The sequence below is a fragment of the Rhinolophus sinicus genome, chromosome 2 (genome assembly GCF_057876585.1).
Source record: "Rhinolophus sinicus isolate RSI-liver-muscle chromosome 2, RSI-T2T, whole genome shotgun sequence".
NCBI lineage: Eukaryota > Metazoa > Chordata > Mammalia > Chiroptera > Rhinolophidae > Rhinolophus > Rhinolophus sinicus.
The window spans coordinates 82,159,751-82,175,768 of record NC_142502.1 but is presented as its reverse complement, the minus strand read 5'-3'; the positions used below and the strand labels follow the sequence as shown (position 1 = coordinate 82,175,768).

At 37.7% G+C, this 16,018-nt stretch overlaps 1 protein-coding gene across 1 annotated transcript in view; it reads right to left on the bottom strand.

The window, feature by feature from the left end:
- Positions 1–16,018, bottom strand: part of KHDRBS2 (KH RNA binding domain containing, signal transduction associated 2) — a 518,085-nt gene that overhangs the window by 197,802 nt on the left and 304,265 nt on the right. The window contains exon 5 of the mRNA XM_088795635.1: positions 1,057–1,184. Within this exon, the coding sequence (XP_088651761.1) occupies positions 1,057–1,184 (128 nt within the window). The remainder of the gene's footprint in view (positions 1–1,056; positions 1,185–16,018) is intronic.

The following is a 16,018-nucleotide window of genomic DNA, read 5'->3' as shown; positions in this document are numbered from 1 at the left end:
ACAGTGGTGGTTGAAAATATTTGGGGCATAATTTAATAAATAAATTGAATCAGCAAAGTGTCTTAGAACCTCTTAAAGGTATTTTTATGCAATATATGAAATAATATTCTAGATCTATGTCCTTTAGAGATTTGAAGGCCAACTATAATAGGGTGAGAGAATGACGGAATTGCATAGTCTGTGTGTGAAGGCTATGAGTATTTTTCACTTTACCTCTTTGCAAACCAATGCTTTCTGTTGAAAGCTTGACAAATGCAGAACGTTCTCTGACAAAACAAATGTTCTCTGATGACCAAAGACACTGCAATGTCAAATGTAACTAAACTTTAAATACTCTTACCATCTTCCATGCAAGAAGCAAGCTTCCAGCTTTCTGTTCCGTTGGAATATATGTTATCTACCTATTTATATAAATATCTATTTTTCTTCTATCTATCTATCATCTATCTATCTGTCTGTCTATCTATCTATCTATCTATCTATCTATCTATCTATCTATCTATCATCTATCTATCTACTATCTATCATCTATATATCTATCTTTATCACGTATCTTTCTACCAATCTGGCAAGATTATGTCAATTCAAGGGCCACTTAAGGCACAGACAAAATGTATAATTTTCTCTTCATGCAAGGTTTTCTTGGTTCACAAGACAAATGACTGTATCATCTGCATGCCTTAACCTGTGGACAGAACCAAAACACAGAGACTCAGGTTTTCTCTTACTTTCTTAGGACAGTTGTTAAGAGCTCCAACTGTGAATTCTGGAGTCCAATTACCTGTGTGACCTTGGGAAAATTCCTTACATGTTTCTGTACCTCAATTTCTCACATGTAAATAATATTTAACCCCAGTATGGAGGACTTGTTGAGTTAATTTAGGAAAGTTCTTATGTGCTATATAAGCATTTGTTGTTACTGTTTTTGTAGTGGTAGTGGTTATTGTTGCTGATGTTGTTGTTGATTCCTTGCTGTGATTACGTGAGACAGCAGGCCAGCAAAAAGATCGCCATCTTCACTGGCTGTTAATTTACTTAAAGTAAAAACTAATGTACCTTGAAGGAGCTGTGGGAGCTATTCTGATCCCTCTGCCTCGAATGCCTCTGCCACGACCAGAGTCCTCTGAGCCATTTAAGTAAGATAATTCACGTAGTTGTTCTTGACGAATTTCATCATTGTAGTCCTAAATGGAAAAAAAAAAAAAAAGCAAAAACATGACAAGTTAAAAATGGGGCATGGGGTTCTTTGAGCTTAACAAACACAGTAAGAAAGAAAATTTTTCATTTATTTTCTGGAGGCTTGTATACAAAAATCTAAAATGATGTAAAAGTATATATACTTCAAATTCTTGTTTTTATATAGAGACATTTTAGTTGCTTCTTTTATCAAGGAAGTAACTACTCAGCAAGAAATCACATGTGATTTGCTGGGATACCACTTGATGTGTTAGCCAGAAAACGGAACATAGCAATATAGAACAAGGTCTTAGAATGCACCAAGGTTATGATTTCTAACAAGGGAATTGCTGAAAAACAACTTGAATGACTGAATAATACTCTTATAGCTCCTGATGTATAAACCAAAAAGGGGGCACTCTTAAGTCCCAAAGTACATATTGAACATGAGTTAAAAATCATTAAAAAAAAGTACAAATAATAGAACACAATTTCACACAACTGGGAAGCTGTGTAAATCCAACCAAACAAATTGATGGGCAATGTTTAAAAATAAGAAATTTTCTGTGTTCTAGCATTGGACTGATGGAAAGTGATAGCCATAGCAAAAGCCCAATATCACAGTAGTAACCGGAGATTCAGTCAAAGTCAAACGGACTATCTCTCTCCTTCATCAATGTGAAAATGTATCAGTCATCTCAATAGGATCAAAGAGTGGATCTGAGTCACTAAAGATGAATGCTATCTTCAAAACAAGAAGTGTCAGTCTTATTGTTTCACCTTTTACTAGTACATGCACACACATGCACCTGGTTACACACCACAAAACTGAGTAATTGGTTATTTTTGCTGATTAGTGAACATTTGGGTCTGTCCAAAACATCCACTGAGATATTTGGTCCATGCCAAAATATTCTTGAAATTTGGTCCTGTCCAAAACATCCATGAGTTTATTTGGTCCACACCAAATGGTCCTTGATATTTGGTCGTGTCAAAAATGTCCATGCTCAGAAAATGTACCTGGGTTCAAATAACACATAATGTTTATTTATACTTTTGGTTTACAGAATTAACACAAAAATATTATTTTTATTGGTCCAATAATTGTATTGCGGCTGTATTGCCAATAACAATCCTTGCCTCGGCAGCCTAGCTTGTAATGGCTTATGGGGTTAGGTAGATGGTTGAGGTTCAAATGCTGCAAAAGAGCAGGACTTATATTAACCATGATTACTGAAGAAGAATCCTACAGTAACTGAAATGCACAAAGTTGAGGATGGGATATCATGATTCCTGGTGTGTAAATACGTCAGCAAATATCAAGGATCTTTTGGGCATGGACCAAATGTCTCTATGGACATTTTGGACAGGACTAAATTCCCCGCAAGGATTTTTGCCAAATGGCCAATCTGATTACATTCTTTTTCAGTAACCATATGGTTAAATCAAATCAACCTAGTGGGTTTCCCAATGTTAAAGAGAAGTCTAGGAGTTTAGTCTAGAAATATTTGTAAAGGGCAAGATAACAGAAATATTTGAGTCTTAGACCAAAATTCAAATCTATTATCTCATCAAATGATATCAGTTTAGTTCTGCTCATATATATTACAGTGACATTAAATGAAAACTGTGTACACTCACCTATACACCTGTCTAGAGAATTTTAGGGTTGCATTCAGCCTACAAGGATTTCTACTGCATAGCTTTACCCCATGCTCCAAAAACTGCCTTGATTACAAGCAAAAATACTAGTTATACCAAAGCATTTATTTTCTTATTTTTAACATGTTTCTTTCATGTTTATCCTCTTAAGCACCTGATCATAATAATAATGGGCTCAACACAGTTGCTCGCAGAAGAGCTATACAGTAGAAAATTACAGTTTCTAACCAGTCATATATTATTTAATTTCTACATCTGTATTTTCACATTCAGGGAACAACCAAACTAAAGCATAAACATGTCTATTATTTTATTAGGATCAGGGAATATGCATGAATTGCTACTTCTGAGTGAACTGACTGGCCACATCAAAATGAAAAATTCCATAATTTTCCATAGAATATTCCTAATAAGAAAAGGAATCTTTGCAGCTACTTATCTAAGGAAAGCCCGTGGACTCTCAGGGTCTTTATGCATTGCAAAAAGGGATGGATTTTCATTATTGGCAACATTGAAGCTTGGGACAAAAAATAACAAACTGCAGATGAATTCATTATATGTAAAAATTATTGAGAGCATATATATTTTTATGCCAGAATCAGAAAATATAATGTCGGTGGAGGCTAATTCATTATATAATCACAAAGAACTTCCCTTTAATGTCATCGCACCAGCAAGTCTAGGAGCTTCCTCCTGTCTTTCCTTTGTGTCAGATACAGTGCGAAGGCTCTCTAGCCTTCCTTGACTCCCTCCTTATTTGTTTGTCACAGAGCATATTCCATAATAAAATTCTTACATGTTATCTTATCAGAAATAGACTACACATTAGTCCATTTGAGTAGTATTGACTTCTAAGATTCTGGAGTCATAAGAAATATACATATAAATGGGCAGTTGTAGTTTTATGGAATTTTAATTTGTATGTTAAATTTGCTAACACAGACATTCATTAAAAAGTAAAAATATAAGCTCATAAGTACTACTGATTTGTACTTTAATAATATTATTTTATTATTATTTTATTTATGACTTTAATATTAAAAGACCTTTGGGACAGAAAGAGAGATAGAAAAATAATCACCTAAGCATGTAAAAGTTCATGAGGAATAAAGAAAGGTACATTTATGACAATTCAGGATGAATAAAACAAAAGAAATTTAAAATAAATCTTAAAGTACAACAATATATTTCTTTAATTTGTATGCAAAACTGGAATATTTCAAAATTAAAAAAATAAGGCATACCCACATTATGAAGATGATATTCTTGTCAAAAAGAAATGAAACTTGTAATTATGGATAAACCTTAATATTATTTTCGATAGGATTCCAAATTACTGAGATTCCACCCTTCAAATAACAAAGAATGCTTTACTACTTTGGGTACAGCTGCAGTAAATAAAACATACACACACTAAAAATACTCCTTGCCTTGCAACATGAGTTATAAAGTTGCTTTAAAAATTCTGATTGGTTTGATGCAGATTTGATTTCAGACAAAAGCAATTTAAATAAGTAATAGTGAACCATAAAATGTATCTATCAAGGCCTAAATAACACAAGTATATCATGCAAAGACATTTTAAACATTAATCCAAACTTTAATTTTCCTGTAATATCCCAAAGAGTCATTTTTTCAAACAAAGTCAGTTTTTAAATTTGGATATCTTGAAATAATATAATAACAAAGATATTCACAATACTTGTATGTCCCTTTTGCTCAGGGTGAGGCAAAGTTTTCCTATGAAACAATTTTCATGAAATTCATGAGTGTTCCTTTTTGCATCTCCAACAAGGCTCTCCCTCCGTGATGGCATATGGTGTAAACAGTATCCACAAAAGCTCAGAGCAGACAGATGTTTGGATGTTCCTAGAAAGGACTCATGCTCATAGTCCACATAGTTAATGTATATGCATAATTTCCCAGTTACATACACTCATGTCCATCTGCTACGATGGCATTTTGCCCAAATACAAATTGGGGAGATTATTTCACTTGTGAATAGATGCCAGGTAATGACAGGTGTAGACAGGCTATCTGGGGGCACCATTTTCCTGCCAAATTCCCTCCTCTGAGACTATCATGGGCACAGTTGCTGCACATTTAAAACTGTGATTATAAGCACTGGTTACATGTGAACGTATACTTGGCTCTACCAATGCCAAGACTGTCAGACGACATCAGGGGAGAATGATATGCAGACTGTAACCCATCTGGGCCATGACAAAGAGACCTGAGATTTCCTCAGCCCTTACAAACAGTTAGGTTAGGACACTTTCACCAGAGCAATAAAAAGAACATGCAGGAGGTAATGGGTCTTATGCCAATATCAAACCTGTAGATGAACTGGAATGGGTAGGAAGCGCTTCCAGAAAACAACAAGTGCTGTCCTGAATATTATTTAGCGAAATATCTTAGGCTATTAGACAACATCTCTTAGCCAACACAGAGTGAGTTTTAATCAGCCCAGGCTAGGGACCAGAAAAACTTATTAATAAAATGTGATCAGAATACAGTCAATTAAGATTTGTTATGCTTAGTGCATGATTCTGCATAAGGTCTGTATAAAGACTTTATAAAGCTTATTTACCAAAGGACATTGAATATCACAAAGTAAAAATGTTGTGGACTTTCTATACAGAACTGCTACTTATGGTAATTTCTGTCACTCAAGAATGTTTTCTCCTTTTTTCCCATTAAAGTCATATTGCACACTATGCAGCAACCATTAAAATAAGACAATAACTATACAGATTTTATGTAGATATTTTGCAGTATCAGAAAGGCTTGTTTTCTACCTTATTTTAACTTAGTAAACACTGGCCACTGATATATGAGCTCTAGAAACCAAGACCTTTTGGATGAGCACCAAATAACTCACGTATTTGGTGTTGTACCTTCATCTATCCTAGTTATCAAGTCAGTCACTACCTCAGGTTAAATTTAGGCTGGTAGATAAATACTTAGATCATATTATGTGAGAGATTTGGGCTGCTTTTCACAAATACCAAGTTACATTTTTTATGTAGAGTCAAAATGACTGTTTTCTTTAGCAATATTTTCCTGCCAAGTTAATTTGCACAGGATACAGCAGCTCTATCTGCATTTTAAATTGAAACGGGCATTAGTTTAATACTTTGGCATATTATATCTACCTTAATTCACAAGTACAAAAATGAACGCTTTGTTAACAGAGAGATGATGATAATTGGTACACTGATCCAATGGGCTCAAATTCTTCTTAACACTGAAATCATAAGGATATATTTAGAGGAGAGTGTAAATTCTGTACATTGACAGCATATGGCCCATGTCGGTGATTTTTATCCATAACCTTGAAACTCCAGCCTTTCTCCTAGACATGGGAAATTTATATATTTAAGATAGTAATGAATCTAACCAGCCAGATTTTTTTTTTTTTTACAGTGCCTAAAGGAGTTTTGCTATAATAATCATTTTATTTATTCAATGTATTTTTGAGCAGCAAGTTAGTGTCAGGAACTGCTAACACAGTAAACTGAACCAGTGGAGTTTGAGTAAAGTGAATATAGATGACTAGATCCCTACACTTGTTCATCAAATGCCAGAACAAGCAACATTTCAATAAAATACTTGGGCAGAGAGAAGCCTTTTAAATATTCTCTGTAACAGTGTCTACTCAAATCAACTTTGATTTTTTTGTTGGTTTAAAATATAATGTATTCCCAATATTTTACTAATGTTTACTAAACACTACTAATATTTCGGTGGTTGTTACTTCTCTTGTTTTATTTTTTAAAATACTGAACTCTAGATTTCTGTTTTAGAAAGAAAAGTATTAAATGAGGAGAGCTATATGTATAGATGGCTCATGAGAAAATCGTTCCTAGAAGTTCCCCTTTGCTTTCACCCAAATGAAAATGTTACAATGATTCCTTCTGACTCTATCTTTTAATCAGGAAAACAACCTACTCAGTCATGGCAACCTTTAAAAAAATATTGGAAAACAATACAAAATATGTTGTGCATTATTTTTTTTCATTATCTTTTTATTTGGCAGCTTCTAGTGACCTCCAAATTTAATCTTAAAAAAATATTTGGATAGTATTTCTCCTGAATATTTAATCATATTGCATAGAGTAGTCCTTAAAAATAATGAAAGTGCCACTTTTTCAAACAACGTATTAGACGAGAGTGGAACCATTGCCAGATGGGAAAGGAGAATATAGCACAGAAGATGAGCAAAGGCAAGCAGGACTGATAGTATCTGTCATGCAGGGACTCTGGTCTCACTCCCCCACAAGAACGCAGGACATGGTGAGGCCAAAAAGGAACACCCACGGAGCCATAGATAGGGGAGTCATACCACTAGTCTCGCTGGCAGCTGGGCTGGAGACACCGGAAGCAGGAGCTGCAATCTGACATCCGCTTCTCTACCAATTCTCTGCCAACCAACCCACCTACTCCTTGCCAGCATAGCCACGGAAGTTATATTAGTGGCTAATGGCTAATTGGCAACAGCTGATAGCCAACCAGCCACAGCAGATGGTCATCTGAATACAGCTGATGGTTATCTAATAACCTTGCCAACACCTTTCCAGGGTGAGGCTGAGAGCCTGGAAACTCTTCTCCTGGCTCTGTCCCCACAGTATCCAAACAGGGTGAAGAATGTTAAGTGGAGAATGCCCATTACCGAATACTTAGGAAGAGAAGGGAAGAACAATTGATGAAAACTTTAGTGTCAGGATCACTAACTGAAGAAATGGACTTGTGATATATGAGTGCAATACAAGTGAAAGAGGCACTTGGGAAAAAAAATCATGTTAAAATATGATTTGAAAATTTCCAAGTAACCTCATGAAATAAGTCTTAATTGCAAAGTGAAAAGAACACAGATTGGGAGTTTGAAGAGTTGGGTGTATGATCTTTATTCCTTCCCTTGCTTCCATTGGTTTTGCCTCAATGGGAACCACCTATTGCAGTGTTCAACTGGGTTTCTCGTCCTCAATTTGCTAAGGTCCTTCAATGGCTAGGAAGCTGTATTTGCCTATCTGTGATGTACATTGGCTCATCCAAAAAAGATGTTGTCCTGGAGCCTCTTTGTCAGGGGCAATCCTTTCAGCAAGGAGGACCTGGAGTGGGCCAAGCAGAGCAGTTGGCATACTGGGTGTCGTGCAGGAGACCCTGCTCGCTGCGCCATTTGTCATGCGGGAGACCCTGCTCACTGCGCCATTTGTCGTGCGCGGAGGCCTTCTCGCCGCGCCATCTTTCAGGCGGGGCGGCCTGTGGGGTCTCTGCTCCTGCTCCCCACACAAGAACGCAGGATATGGTGAGGCCGAAAAGGAACACCCACGGAGCCATAGGTAGGGGAACCATACCACTGCGGTCTCACTGGAGGCTGGGCCCACCGGACGCCGACCTGCCGTCCACCTTTCCGCCAACTGACGGACCGACGACTCTCCTCCACTCTCTCCTCTGTTCCTCTCTCTTGGCTCTCCTCTTCCGCTCTCCTCGGCAATCCTTCGTAGCCGCAGCAGTTATACCAGCGGCCAATTGGCTAACCGGCCACAGCCGAGGGCCAGTCAGCCACAGCCGATGGCCATTCACCACCCGAGCCAGCACCCCTTCACGTGAGGCCGAGAGCCTGTAAACTACTTTCTGGGGCTCTGTCCCCACACTGGGCTACTCTGGGGAACAGGGTATCTCTGTCTTCAGGCTTCCCTCAAGATTCCCCAATCCTACAGGATATCTACAGAACTGTCCTCAAGGGCAACTGAGTTGGCTGAATCAGGAAGCCCTTCTTTCCTTCCTCCACCCCATGAACATACACATCAGGTTGTCAGTCCTATTCTAAATGCAGAAGAAGGGGATCACTGCAGGAAATCACCAGGTCCTCTAACAACCATGGGATGGATAGTCTTTTTCTAAGGCTCCTTTCAGGTCTTGGATCTCTTCAGTTCTTTAACCCTGCATCAAAGAGTAAAGGTAACACCTGCTTTCTTTGAATCATGTCCAATATCAGGTACTTCAAGACCATTCAAGACCAGTCACACGTCCTGCAACCTGCTACCATTCAGCCTCCCTACCAAGATGCTTGTGTGTATCAAATTGTCATGTAGGGACTCATGCAGGGTCTCAGGGGGTCCTGCTCCCCACATAAGAAGGCAAGATATGGTGAGGCCAAAAAGGAACACCCATGGAGCCATAGATAGGGGATTCATACCACTATGTTTTCGCTGCAGCTGGGTTGGAGACACAGGAAGCAGGAGCCACATGTCATGTGGGAGACCCTGCTTGCTGCGCCATTTGTTGTGCGAGGCTGCCTGAGGGGTCTCTGCTCCCACTCCCCTCATAAGAACGCAGGATATGGTGAGGTCAAAAAGGAACACCCACGGAATCATAGGTAGGGGAGTCATACCACTATAGTCTCACTGGAGGCTGGAGTCACACGTCCTGCAACCTGCTATCTGCTTCTCTGCCTGCCAACTGACGGACCCACTCTCGACTTGACTCTCTGACTAACCAGAGAAGCCAAGGCAATTATATCAGTGGCTAATTGGCTAACTGGTTACAGATGATGGTCAATTAGCACCAGCTGACGGCCATCTACTACTCGAGCCAGCACCTTCCCACGTGAGGCTGAGAGCCTGGAAACTGCACTCCTCGCTCTGTCCTCACACAAGTGCTTTTATCAAAGTGAAATGAGTCAGACTGAGAAAGACAAATACCATATGATCTCACTTATATGTGGAATCTAAAGAACAGAATAAATGAAACAAACAAAACAGAAACAGACTCATAGATACAGAGAACAAACTGATGGCTGCCAGTGGGGAGTGGGTTTGGGGAGCTGAGTGAAAAAGGTGAAGGGATTAAGAAGTACAAATTGGTAGTTACAAAATAGTCACAGGGATGTAAATTACAGCATAGAGAATATACTCAATAAGGTTGTAACAACTATGTTTAGTGCCAGGTGGGTACTAATTGGGCAGATCATTGCATAAATTATATAAATGTCTTACCACTATGCTGTACATTTGAAACTAATACAAAATAATATTGAATGTCAACTATAATTTTAAAAAAATAGTCACAGGGATATAAAGTATAGCATAAGGAATACAGTCAATAATATTGTAATAACTAGGTATAGTATGAGATGGGTAATAGATTTATTGGGGTGATATTACTTTGTGAGATATACGGATGTTTAATCACTATGTTGTTTTGTACACCTGAAACTAAAAAAAAAAATAATAATAATAATTTAAAAAACGACATGGTTGAAGTGGTATCAAGAATTAGCATTTAGGTCACAATCCTTCCCTAACCCCTTTTCCCACTTATTTTTAAAATTTATTCTGCAAATTCTGATTGGGAGAAGGTAACCATTTAATTGTTTCATTATGAACATATTCTAGGATTCATCAGCATTAGTTCTGTGCTCCGTCATTAAAGTTATACTCTGATTTGTTTTCATTCCAATGAGAGAAATTATAGGCTCTCGAGAGTTGGAGATCTGCCAAAGGAGCTTCAGTTTTCCTTTATTTCCTACGAAATACAGCACCAAGCAACATCTGGACACTATGTCCTTTGCCTGAGGATAGAATTCTTATTTTGCTCGAGAGTGTCAGCAGTACAGGCTCATACCAGTTAGTGCTAGGGATGGACAGCAGGGTTTCTACTGAACCTGTATAAACGTAACAAGGCCAAGAACTGAGAAGGGAGCATTTGGAACTCTTATTGCTTCCTCACTGAACAAAATAAGCAAGTTCATTTCAGAAAGAAATATACTGTGGAAAAAAAAAAAAAAAAAAAGGAACAGAGGAGTATGATTGAGGCACTGTGGACATTGGGTTAGATGGGAAGTCAGCCACAGTCTCTCTGAAGTGGTAATATAAAAACTGAGACATAAAATGAAAAGGAGCCTGTCCTGTGAAGATGTGGATCACTAGGTAGCTGGCCTGCAATGGCAATGAGCCAGGAAGGAGCTGAGCCTCTTTTAAGGACCTCAGAGAATGCAAGTGCATGTGTATCAGGAATTTAGAGAGCAAATGAGAGAGTGCTACTAGGTCAGATAAGCAGGCAGGGGCTAGATCATGGAGATTCTTCTCGGCTTCAGGCTGAATATAATAAAAAGGCCTAGGTAGTGTTTAACTGTCCAGTGAAACCACCAGTTTTATATCTTAAAGGGGATATTCCAGCTGCTATGAGGAAAATGGGTTAAAATCGAACCGGAGTGTAACCTGGGAGAGAGGTAAAGCCACTATTGTAGCAGCACGTGCCTTGACCTGCAGTTGTCTCTGCTTCCACCATGGAAGGTGGTAGAGAGGAAGACCCATGGGATCACTGTGGATGTAGTGGGAGGTAGAACTGGAAGAGATTGCTCATAGATTAGATATGGAGAGTTACAAAAAATAAAAAATAAAAAAATAGGGTGGTCTCAAAGGTGACTCCCACACTTCCGTTCTGTGCAACTGATTCAGTGGTGTCATCACTGAGATGGAAAGTTAATGAATGTGTTTCCCTCTTGTCTCTCTCTATTCTTATAAAAGAAATCAAATATTGTCTCTCAACACAGCCTTTTTAAAATGGGGTTTTCTAATGCGTGATGTGATTCTCTCCTATGTGAGTAGATTATCTTCTGGATAGTCATGCAAATCTTTAAGAACCCGGCTTAAGAAAACATAAAAGAGACAAAAGACATAATCTGTTAATCCTAAAAGGAACAAATAAATACCTTTACATGTATACATCTAGAGATCAAATAGATAGAGGTGAAAGGTTGTCAGTCAGAGGTCAAAAAGAACAATTCAGGTAGTTTTCCATGTATAAAGTTATGAAGCCATGACAGAAAAATGATAGGGTTAGGGAATAGTTAATAATCCAATATTCCTAAAGCATCATGTCTGAGGTGGACAGTAGAAGGCTGAGTGGATGGAACATAGGTTGGGAGACTGGAGCCTTGTCTTCCCAAGACGATTAGTCCTCACTGATTGGCATCACCATGGACAGGCTTTAGAAGGATCCCTCAGGGACGTGAACGAGGGGCTGGAGTTGGAGGGATGTCATTCAGTCCTTGTACAGAAACTGAATTATTGTAGAAGATTTTCATAGCAGTCCAGACATGAAACCATGAAGGTTGGAACAAGGACAAAATTCAAGTTTTACTCTTAACTAGTTTTGGCTCTTTGAACAAGTCATTTCTGAGCTAATTTTCCTACCTGGAAAATGAAAGAGTGGGCGTAATGATCTAACTAAATGATCCCAAAGGTTATCTCCACAAGACTTTCTCATGAAGAAGGCTACTGTGGATAGCAATAGAAGCTCAGGCCACTGGATTTTTACTTTGCCACTGTAGAATCAAAATACAAATGGCTAAAGTTCCATGTGCACATGGAAATGTGCTGTCTCCTTGTCTATTTATATAATAATTTCTTTGTAAAACACATAGTCAAATAACATGGCTTTGTAAGTCATCTTGTCTTATATTTTTCTTTGCTACAAAGTCACTGAGACAAACAGAGAAAGAAAGACAAAGAAAAACAGATTTAAAAAATAGTATCAACAAACCCTCAAGAGGAGAAAGAGAATATTTTAAAAAAGAGATTTACATTTTGGTTTGTTGTACCAGCATTAATGCTAGTGTAGAATATGAATTACAACTGGAGTCTTTGGATGCTCGTGGCAGTAAAGGGCTTTTGTGGTTATTAAACACTTCAACTTTACTCAGGCATTTAGCAAACCACAAAAGCCATTAATTGGCTGTCTTCTGTACCATCACGGATATTGTTTCCAAAGCATCAGTAAGTACAGAGCAGATCTATGGTTCTCTTTCCTCCATCACCCCCCAGATAATTTATAGATTAGAACTACATCCCCAGATATTGCTTTTACAATGAACAAAAACATTCTGTCAGAAGGTCTGATCTCCACAGATTTTTAAAACACACCTAATTCTAAACTTAAACATAATTGTCTGATGCTTGCAAATCAGCCATTTTGAGGCCTAGAACACAATTTGAGTGATTTTCATTTGGCCATGTTCTTAAAAAGCAAAAAAATATATTTGTAAAATCTTGTTGACTTAGAGACCTATACTGTTCTAAGTTATTGATGTTTATACAGGTGGAGGTGTGCATGTGAAGAAGAGACTCCAACTCTCACCATATTACTCTTGAAATTCCTCTAAATTATTTGCAATACAAATAGAGTTTTGGGTTTCTACCCAAGCTTTCTAGATATATCAACTTCTGTTTTGTCCCTATTTAGTATATAATTGTGGTATACTTATATATGCAAACTAATATTGGACGAATTGCTAAGTTCTGCCTAACTAAGCATTACGAAGAAACATTTATGTTCATTATCACCCTCAGTACAATACTGATTTGAAAACTAAAAAATAAACTGAAAAATAATGCAGGATAAATTTAAAAATCAATCAGGATTTCAAGAGAATTAAAACACAAGCCACAGACTGGGGGAAAAAAAAGTTTGCAAAAAGCATATTGGATAAAGGACTGTTATCCAAAATATAAAATGGACTTTAAAATTCAACAATAAAAAATGGACAAAAGATCTGAACAGATAACTCACCAAAGAATATATATAGATTGATAATAAGTATATAAAAGGGTGCTCAACATTATATGCTGTTAGTCAATTGAAAATGAAAACAACAATGACATAGGACTATACACCTATTAAGGTGGCAAAAATCCAAAACGCTGACAACACTAAATGATAGCGGTGAGGATGTAAAGCAACAGGAACTCATACATTCCTCGTGGGAATGCAAAATGGTGCAGTCACTTTGGAAGACAGTTTGGTGGTTTTGTACAAAACTAAACATGCTCTTACCATACAATCCAGCAATTGTGCTCCTTGGTATTTATCCAAAGGAGCTGAAAAGAAATGTCCACAAAAAAAAACTTGCGTACCAATGTTTGTAGCAGTTTACTCATAATAGCCAAAACTTGGAAGCAACAAGATGTCCTTCAGTAGGTGAATGGATAAACAAACTGTGGCCCATCCAGGCAATGGAATACTATTCAACACTAAAAAGAAATCAGATTTCAAGCCATGAAAAACTTACATACATATGAATGTAGACAATCTGAAAAGGCTACATGCTATATGGTTCCAACTGTATGACATTCTGAAAAAGGCAAAACTATGCACATCGTAAAAGGACTAGTGGTTGCCAGGGGTTAGAGGAGAGAGAGGGATAAATAGGTGGAACACAGATCATTTTAGGGTAGTAATAAACTATTTTGTTTAATACAATAATGGTATATACATGTCTTAGTCCATTCAGGCTGTGATTACAGACTATCATAGACTAAGTGGTGTATAAACAATGGAAATTCATTTATCACAGTTCTGGAAGTTGGGAAGTCCAAGGTGAAGGAGCTGGCAGATTCAGTGTCTGGTGAGAACGTACTTCTTAGTTCATGAATGGACTTCTTTTTCTCCATATGCCCACATGGCAGAAGTCCTTGCATGGCAGAAGGGGTGAGGGATTTATCTCCTTTCTAAGGGAACTAATTCCATGTATGGGGGCTCCAACATTATGATCTAATCATACCAAAGCCCCACCTCCTAATACCTTGAAGATTAGGATTACAACACTTTAGTGGGACATAAACACTCATTCTAGAGCAATATATGCCATTCTGCATTTGCCAAAATCCATAGAATGTACACCATCAAGAGTGAACCCTAATGTAAGTTATGAACTTTGGGTGACAATGATGTGTCAAAGTAGGTTATATATTATTATAAAGGTACCACTCTGATGGAGAATGTTAATAATGGGGTAAGCTATGCATGTGTGAGGGTAGGGAGTATATGGGAAATCTCTATACCTTCCTCTCAATATTGTTATGAACCTAAAACTGCTCTAAAAAGTAAAATGCACTAAAAAGATCAATTAGGATATGATTTTGATTGCATGATGCCATGAAATAAAACTGTTTTTATCAAGTTGAAACAATCTATGGAAGCTTAAAAATTCATGGTGCTAGACAAGTCCTTTGTTCAGCATCAGAGATAGAAGGCTGCTCAAACCTCCTCCATATGCACTGAAGGTCTCCAAGGAGCCCCATGTGCATCATGAACACACTGAATTCCTTTTTATGGCACCTCAGTGAATGAAAGGTGGGCGGATTATTACCCCCCATTTATAGACTCAGAGGTTAAAGGATGAATGGGAGGCAAATAACAAGCAGGGATTTAGTGGTAGGAAACATTTTAAATGTCTTACATTTCTCCTCATTATCCCAGTTAAATTATTACTACTTCATTTTCCTCTTGGTCTGAGATCCTGTCAGCCTAGCCCTATTCGGGAATGAAGCATGCCGAAATCAAAAGAGCATAGATTTCTGAATCCGAGCTCCAAGTCCCTTACTCTATACACATTATAATGGGCTTTACCGGGACTATCCGCCCTAATCATTGTGCTCTTTTGGAAAACAGAAAAAATAAATAAAAAGTTATCATATCGCCTTGTTGCTAAACTGGTATTATTGCTGCTGCTGTTGGTGGTGGTGGTGGTGTACGTGTGTGTGTTTGGCATGTGTGTAAAATGTGTTCATGTTAGTTGTTCGACTAATGAATTAGCCCAGGTAAGCAAATGAGACAGATAAACGTAGAAATTGGATAGGCTGCTTTCTAGGCATGGAGACAGGAATTCTGAGCTCTAGTTTGGATTCTGTCCTTATGATATCACAAGTCACCTTTCTTCTCTCTAGTACCTATTTTTTTTTTTTATCTCTAAACAAACAAAACCTGACTCCATTTTTGAATATTTGAAGACAACTCAGACTATACTGTGAGCCTCTAGGTAACATATTGGTCTCACACATGTACCTTTGCATATTGTTCTCACACATGTACCTTTGCTTGTATGTGCTTCTGTATAAAATTAGAAAAACCGAAACAAACAAACAAAAAAAACTGATGGCAAGGACCAGGTAAATGGAAGAGCAGAACACACAGCAGCCTAAGGTTTATTTGAAATATGTGATTGTGCAACCATTTTTTAAAAATACAAAATACATCTACAGCAGTGAAGAAAGGGTTAGCAAGAGCAACAGAAATGTGATTTAGGGCACAGAAAACATGTATTTACATTATAACAAAATGGGCAATAAATGATAGCATAATCATTTGTCAGTATGTTGGAAATCGACTACAA